The 8,632-nt window shown below is 34.6% G+C and overlaps 1 protein-coding gene across 1 annotated transcript; it reads right to left on the bottom strand.

Moving 5' to 3' along the window:
- Positions 1-1,307: 1,307 nt before the first annotated feature.
- Positions 1,308-5,108, bottom strand: LOC122277740 (cytochrome c6, chloroplastic). Its single transcript, XM_043087839.1, has 6 exons — positions 4,867-5,108; positions 4,662-4,788; positions 2,733-2,830; positions 2,619-2,650; positions 1,963-2,026; positions 1,308-1,872 (listed from the first exon to the last, which is right to left on the bottom strand). Exons 1-6 carry the CDS (start codon positions 4,933-4,935, stop codon positions 1,729-1,731), a joined length of 534 nt encoding a protein of 177 aa, XP_042943773.1. The 5' UTR covers positions 4,936-5,108; the 3' UTR covers positions 1,308-1,728.
- Between the last annotated feature and the right edge of the window lie 3,524 nt (positions 5,109-8,632).

Consider the following 8,632-nt stretch of genomic DNA (forward strand, 5'->3'; position numbering starts at 1 on the left):
TGAAGAGCTATTATTTAAGAGTTGGTAAAATTATTGTGGCTTTCAGTATGGTAGATCATTAGTTATTATCATCAGAACTCTGTACGTTGTTTATTACCAAAGGCAATATTCCCAACTAGCTTTACATGGGAAATGATATTTTCGGTACCACAGCATTCATGCGGCTGCTTTTACTCATGATGCAAGCCGGTCTTATCATATCTGCAATAATTCATCCCTAGTAGGGGCACCCTTGCTTAAGTTATGACCCTTTTGATCGGTGAAAAAAGAATTATTCTTATTGCAGTCCTCTTAAGTGGACTGCATTGCAGACAAATGAAACGCAACGTTTCATTTGTTCCAAACGCTGCGTTTCCTTTTATAGAAACAAGACTTCGCCCCTTGTCCAGAATTCAAAGAGGACTTCGCCCCTATCCAACTGAAACCATACCCAAAGCCGCCCCTTGCCATTGCTGCCGTCGCCATCATCGAGCACATCCTCGCATCACCATCGCTGTCGCTGCTCCTGAAATGGTTTTGGTGAGGGCTTTCCTTTTCTAACGTGTTTTGGTTCTTGAAATGTTCCAAGAAATTTCATGTATTTAGTTCTGGAAATCCCTTCAAAAGAGACCAATATTTTGAATATTTACTTGTTTGTGGTAAGATATTTAATTATTTGTAAAAATTTTCTAATTTTACGAGTTGAGGAAAGTGAAAGCTAGGAGCAAGGGCTTCAACCTGCTACTGTTCCTGAAATGCAAAGTATTTCCTTCCGAAGTTAAAGACTGCGTTATTCTTGAAATGCACTTAATCGTTGTGGTTGGGGGGGCTGGAGGGCACGCACGGCAGAGACCAGATGGAAACTGAACATTCGAAGTGTTTGAGAGATTTAGGTTATAGAAGAAAGAGGATAATTTAGTCTATTCAAATTTAAAAATGAGGAAAATTTAGTAATTTTAGACTATGACTGCAATACAGTCCTCTTAAGAGAACTGTATATAGAATGACTCGTGAAAAAATGGAATTAAGAAGAAGGAACCCATGATTTGTTGTAGGCAAGTTAAAAAAATAAAAAAAAAATAAAAAAGAAGAAGAAAAGAAAAGGTATAAAGCAAGAATGGCTCCCTTCCTAAACTACAACGTATCTATTATTTTTTATGCAATTTGAATAAGGAATACGATCGACAATGTTCTTCATGGTACCGTTTAGTGATAACGAGGCTATCACCACGGAGGCAATATTGACTTATAAGCCGAGTACGCATTCCTGGCATTTGAGTGATATGGCTTGAGATTTTAGAAGGCATATCAATTAGCAAGCACGACAATGCTTACAACAACGAGCTCAGTTAATTTATGAAGTATATCAATCCAAATATATAAGAAAGCATAGCTCCAGAAATTGAAGAATGGAGCTTCTCTAAAGTATTTTTCGATCAATTGTGACTGGAGATTAAATGATGAGTATCTCAGTCCACATTGGGAAACTCTGTACACATAGGACTTCTATAGGAGAAGAATCGATTGAGTAATGCATGCAAGTAATGAGCATATGGACCTACAGAAAGAGGTTTCTTTGTCAGGTAATGCCAAGAAGCAGTAGTTTTGAATGATGTTAACCGAGTCACGACAAAAGATATTGACCAAGCTCGTTGGTAGGATACAATGAAGTAAGCTAATGACCGAAGCATTCCCCAAAAGGTTTAGCTAGCCGGCTTACAAACGAGTTGCACCTTCTAGGTCCAGGGGTCAATCTTCGCTACTTTCTTCTATATTTGGCCATCCTTGATCAGCCTGTAACTTGACAAACTTGGCCAAAAGCTTGATCTCTTCTTCCTGCAAACGGGCTCCAAATGTGCATTGGCCCCTTGGAGTGCAATTCTCACCAAAGCCCTGCACAGAACCATATGATACTCTATCACTGACCAAGTAGATCTGAGGAAGTAATATTGCAGGAGAAGTAAATAACAGCATGAAACTTACTGGCATTCTTCCCTTGCCATAGTATGTCACATTGTAAATCTCCTCTTCTGCCTCTACTCCATTTCTGTAGAAGCAACAAGAAGATTTCTTTACTACTTCTGATCTAATATGTTCATTGTGATGGTTAGCCACATTATAATGTCTCAACCTCAAGGCAAGCATGCTTGTTCTCAAGCATGCAAGCAGAGAGCATTAACAAGGGATGCTGATCTTAGGCCAAGCTTATAGATGCTGAGAAACCCAGGCATCATGGATAATAAAGTAATTTATTTACAAGCTTGAGATGAAAAACCATGCAATCTATCACATAATGAGCCAATCTCAAGATCTCTGGCCAACTTTATTCACAAGCATGCATGCTGCAAGATAAATATAATAAAGTTAAAAAGGCATGGCTCCTACCATGCATATCACCTGAAGGTTTCAAAAGCGTAATACTTGGTGTGCATCCCCGATACATCAAATGATGAAAATGATAGTGTAGATCCAATAAAAGCGGGAACTCATGAAAGAGTTAGAAATCAGGAAAATCAGTAATATAGAATGACAGTGAGATGTGGAATTTCAAATCAGTAACGGCAGATATACAAAATAACAGTGACATGCGGAAAATGAGAATATACTCTTGGGTGGACATTACATAAAAGGAAGATTACCTCTGAAGATCTTTTGTAAAAAGTGTTGCACCCTGGGAAGATCAAGAGAAAATTAAAGAAGCGATGGATTTAGAAGGATAACTATTTGGATCACAGTAGTAAAGGGATTCTTACAGGTTGGATTATATTTCCGCCTCCAACATGACAGCCAATGCAGGCTCGACGAAACAATGAAGCTCCTCTTTGCACATCTATGGTTTGTCCTAGTGAAACTGCGCCAGGAAAGAAGGTTTTGAGAAACCCAGTAAAAGATGGAATCTAAGCTATTATGTTTGGATAAAATAGAAGGTAAAAAAAGGTCCCAAAATGCAAGTAGCACGTGCTTTGTTCCACAGATGGAAAGATATGGAGTAAAGAAGCTTGTAAATTTTTCAGTTTAGACTTTAGAGGGCATGCACAGTGTCTAAATAATTTCCTATAAGAAAAGCTGTAACCATTATCAACAGTGAAAATAACTAAACACACGCAAATATGTGTGTATACATGCATACATACATATTCATATACACATACTTTCATCTTTCATACAAACCTATCAATGGAGGGCAGTAGATGCAATGAGAACATATTGTATGCAGTGGTGCTAAAACAATATTATATACAGTACGTGGAAGTTCACTTATCAGCAGATTATATTCATAGAATTCAGTATCTGAATTATGGGTGAATTTCACAGAGACACGAAAAAACAACGAGTTAATAAAAAGCATGTTGTAAAATTCTATTTTCTTTCAGTCAAAAACAGAATTCTTAGCCAAGATTGCAAAGAAACTTGTAGGAAAATAGAAAAAAAGTAATTGAAGAATAAGAAAGAACACAAGAGAATTCGATCCTAATGATCTACATCCACGACAGGAACAGTCTAGAGTCTTTCTCATTCGTGATCAGAAAAGTAAAGCTTGTGAGATTACAAGAACACTCTTCCACTCTCTCTTAGATTCTTGAAGAATCTGATCTACAGAAAATATACTCTCTCTAATCTCTCCTGTACTTGGTATCATGTATTACTAAAGAAAAATAACTTCTCAAAGTTATAGAGCCTGATAGTTATACAAATGTATGGTTACACAAAATTACCCTGCAGCCCTCCGCCTCAAAGTAATCTTGGTTACCCGAATCTTGATTCTTGGCTGCAAGATTTTAATCCATTCTGTCATATGCAAGGATCTAATTGGTTGACATTTATTTAACAAAGCAACTGCTGAAAACGCTTCACAGACACATAAACAAGCAGGTGGAGTGCAGAACGGTAACGTAAAAGAAAAACAGATACTAGAATAATTGATGCAGAACCGGAGTAAAGAAAATAGATGATAAGCTTATGACGGCATCTCACTAACAAGTTGTTGGAGTCATATCAACAATTTTCGGAAAAGGGGAGTCTCACTCTCCTTCACTAAGGATCAAATGAACATACCTTACAAGCCATATATCCAAGGCCCAAGAGGCTTATATATTCGATAAGAATAAAAGACTCCTAGTATAATCAAATACTAAACAGGCTTTAAAAAAATAGAGGGCATAATGGGTCTCCCGCCGGAAAGGACTAAATTCCGTGGCCCCAGACATTTGCCTGTCTCTCTGAAATCCACCACCACCAAGAATTCGGGGCTAAGAATTCAAGAACTCATTATCAGTGTGTTACACAACTTAAATCCACATAATTTATCAGTTCCCAGCCAAAGGAGATATCCATTACCGTACTAACACATTCTATTTTGTATGCCATTTAGACCAATCAAAAGAATTTTGAATGCTTTATTTTACTGTTTTTGCTGGGGCTTTGCCCAATCTTATATATTTTTTTTAATTTTTTCTTGCTTCTGATTGTTGGAATTCATATATATTTCTTCCAGCATCATTTTTTGCATTTTATTATTGTGGGTATTAATCAAAATTAAACAAGGTGGTATCTTACTAGAGAGGCCAGACTCCAGAAGATGTGGCGTTGAGGCATTTGAGAGAAACGAAGGGGCATTAAATTATTAGTAAAAAGGGAGGCCTCGAGGGACAAACACGTGCCATGAATAGTATGATGGTTACCTGGGGTATTGCAGAGTGGAGATAAGGTAACGATTGCAGCCATTAGAGGTGGAACCAAGCTCTTGAAATACTTCAACTGATGCTGCTTTTTCGGAACTGGGTTCTGTACTTCTTTCTTCACATTTACCTGCGCAACATTTTCAATATTGAGCAACGTGCAATGTTCATAACAAATTCAAGGAGATACACAGCAACAGGGACAAACCTGTGCTGAGAGTGAATTGACACCATTGTTGCAGCTCGTGGAGACAGAGATCGAAGATAAAAGCTGCATCTCACTCACTTCCTCCACCTCTGACCGCCGAGGAAGAAGAACAGCAGGGGAGTGTTTGGTCAGTACACGAGCATAATCCAGCCCTGTTAAATATGGCCGGTTGCTAGACTGACCAATCAATTTTCGTAAAGGAGAAGGGAAATGCTTTGGCCACGTGGCTCCGGCTGGTTTTTTTTTTTTTAATGATTAAGAAAAATTATTTAATATTATTATAAATTTTTTAAAAATATTTAAAAGTATTAAAAAATAATTTAAAAAAATAAACCAAAAAAATATATATATATATTTTAAGCCTAGTAGTAGGCTGGTAGCTACTAGCGCACCGAGAAATGCTTCAACAAATTAAATTCATAAATTAATATTATTTAATATGATATATATTATATTATAAAATTATTTTTAATAATTTATAAATTTATTTTTATAAAATCTCTTTATAATTATTATAATTCTCATAATTTTTTAAAAAGTATTTTTTTCATATAAATTAAAAAGTATTGTTAGACATAAACAAGTCTCCCTCGTATTCTTTTATAAAAATAAATGATTCTCACTAAATTATTATTTTTTTTATATTTTTAAACGTTGAGTCTATAAATAGAATTTATTTATTTAAAATTTATATTAACAAAAATCAATCTAAAAGCCAAAAGGTAGAAAATTGTGATCGCGAGCACAGCTTTAGTCTAACATTATTTTTTATTAAAATTAACTTTGGTATCATTGGTAATAAATTGTGGCTTATACTTAAAAATATAGCTGATGATATAATTATTATTTTTTTAAAATTATTATAAAGAGTGTTGCCCAGATGACTAACACAAGAGGGGGGATGAATTGAGTTGTATTAAAAAAAATAACAATTATAAATCAAATATATAATATAAAATATAAAAAAAAATATGAAATAACAATAAATATAAAGAGTAGGGGTAAGAGAGAAGTAAACTCAGTATGTTAACGAGGTTCGGCCCCACTGCCTACGTCCTCGCCTCAAGCTACCCCTTGAAGATTTCCAAATTCACTATTCAACCTCCTTTAGGTGGAGATAGAAATCTATTACACTTTTGAACAACACCGCTACAAAGGATCCGTGTAGAACACCCTCTACACTTGCAATCACCTTACACGTGGTGATTCAACTATTCCCCGTGTAGAATACTTTCTACACACACAAGGGTTATACACACCATTTTTCTGATACAAGAGCTGATAGTAGGTAGGTTATCAGAAAACACTCCTTAATGAGTGAAATAAGAACAATACAGCACAAACTATATCTCTCAAAATGAACAAGGATTAAGGCTCAATGCTTAGAGAAGAGAGAATGAAAGTTTTGAATGAATGTTGTATGCTCTTGGTGTTGTCAATGTGAAGCTCTCAAATGATCTATTTATAGGCATATGAGACTTCATATTCAAATTTAAAAAGATTCACATGTCAAAGACAACATCATTCACTTTTTCAAAAAATTCAAATAAAAAGTTCTTCTTTTTCAATTGTCAAAGACAACATCATTCACTTTTTCAAAAAAAAATCAAACCTAATCTTTTACTTTTGGCATATGACAAAATGAGCACACTTTCATTTTCAAAAAATTCAAACCTAATCTTTTACTTTTTGTATATGACAAAATGAGCACACTTTACTTTTCAAATTTTTCAAACAAAATCATCTACCTTTTGTATAAGTCTAAAAGAGCATCAATCACGTTTGAAAAAATTCAAATAAAACATGCACATATGAAAGATGACAATCAATCATCTTTAATATTTTCAAAGTTCAACCCTTTAATTAAGGCATGCACATGCAAAATATGACAATCAATCATTTTTCAAAATTTTCAAATTTAATTTTCAAAAATATTCATGCACATGTGGAAAATGTATTTTAATGCTTTATGATAAAATATTAATTTTGAGCATTAATCCTAATTTCGAATTTTGAAGAGATTTACAACATTACTCTATAATTTTAATGTGAACTTGTCCCCTTCTTGCTCATGTTTGTTTCCTTGACGTGCTTGACTCCATTGTGTAGACAACTTGAGCTTGAGACTTCTTTATTCTTTGAATTCATTTGTTATCATCAAAATCCATGTGTAAATATATAATTACACTAAACTTGAAATCTTGGGTTCAACAATCTCCCACTTTTTGATGATGAGAAATACTTGATAGAACCTGAAACCTGTATTAATACTTAAGCTCCCCCTAAGAATGTGCGTTAGTTTTTCAAACAAAAGTATAAATATAATTCCAATCATATATAACAAGTTTAGCAATTTAAACAATGTTAATGTTCTAGTCTAAAACTTCTCCCCCTTTTGGCATCATTAAAAAGGATCCACAACAAGTAAATGGACTTGAAGAAAATGGTGCGTTAGTAGACACTGTAGATAAAAAATAAATAAATAAATTTCATCCGTCCGTGACCCGACAAGTGCGGCTGGAGATTTGAAAAAAATGCCTGATGTTGTTGACAAACGAGATTGAAGGCTCCGAGTTTCTAAAAATGTCATTTTCACCGATTAGGAAAAAAATACATTACTCTTTGACTTGGATGATAGCTTGTCTTATTCTTTATGCTATCTCTATAAAATCAGTCCTGAAATTCATCCAATCCGCATCAAGTTTTCTTCTCGTCTTTATAACTCATCTGCATTCCTTCAACATTCTCGTTTTAAGCCTTCTATTCTTTTATCAATGGCTCATTCTTCTAACATTTCTCTAGATCCATCCATGAGGCATTTTGCATCTCAACCTCCTATTCTTTCTGCAGCTACCATTGGTGCCATGTTGCAGCAAGAAAATAATAATCTGACTAATAAGTCAGATTCTGATGCTATTTATGACTTGGTGAGTCTTGGGACTCGCTACTCTTCCTCTATTGTTGTTTTTTCTCAGCGGCTACAAGCCAAAAATCACGAAGTTGAAAAGCTCAAAGAACAAATTGTTGTACTTCAACGAATTGTTCAAGAGTCTCACACAAGGGAATGAATCATTCGGCAGAAGAATAAACAGTTGAAATCTTTATTAGATTCTTCATTCTGCTTGCCGGTTCCCATGGATACGAATGACATGATATTGTATGAAGAGAATAAGCGTCTCAAACATGAGGCTAAGAATCTCAAGTTTATGTAAAAGTATTTAAAAAATCTATCTCTATTTTTATTAACTCTGGTCTATCTTTTAAGAGATATTCATAGCATGCATCATACCTATTTCTCTTCTGATCATACATAATCTATCTTCTGGTAAAGGTTTTGTGAAAATATCTGCTAACTGATCGTGTGTGTTTGTGAACTCTAATATTATATCGCCTTTTTGCACATGATCTCGAAGAAAATGATACCTTATTTCAATATGCTTAGTTCTAGAATGTTGTATTGGGTTCTTTGAAAGATTTATAACACTTGTATTATCACATTTGATTGGAATATGATTATACATAAGTTTAAAATCTTCAAGTTGTTGCTTCATCAAGAGAACTTGAGCACAACAACTACCCGCAGCAACATATTCTGCCTCAGCAGTAGATAGTGCAACAGAATTTTATTTTTTACTAAACCAGGAAACTAGTGCATGACCTAAGAAATGACATGCTCCACTAGTGCTTTTTCGATCTATTTTACAGCCAGCATAATCTGCATCTGTGTTACTGATTAGATCGAAATATGTGTGCTTAGGGTACCATA

This window comes from Carya illinoinensis, chromosome 9, assembly GCF_018687715.1.
Source record: "Carya illinoinensis cultivar Pawnee chromosome 9, C.illinoinensisPawnee_v1, whole genome shotgun sequence".
In the NCBI taxonomy this organism is placed as follows: Eukaryota; Viridiplantae; Streptophyta; class Magnoliopsida; order Fagales; family Juglandaceae; genus Carya; species Carya illinoinensis.

Excerpts from the sequence above, each read along its gene's own strand:
- LOC122277740 (XM_043087839.1), bottom strand. The coding sequence starts at position 4,935 with ATGCAGCTTTTATCTTCGATCTCTGTCTCCACGAGCTGCAACAATGGT. Across the intron at positions 4,789-4,866 it reads TCAATTCACTCTCAGCACAG|GTAAATGTGAAGAAAGAAGT; the intron begins GTTTGTCCCTGT and ends AATGTTGCGCAG. Across the intron at positions 1,873-1,962 it reads ATGGCAAGGGAAGAATGCCA|GGCTTTGGTGAGAATTGCAC; the intron begins GTAAGTTTCATG and ends GGTTCTGTGCAG.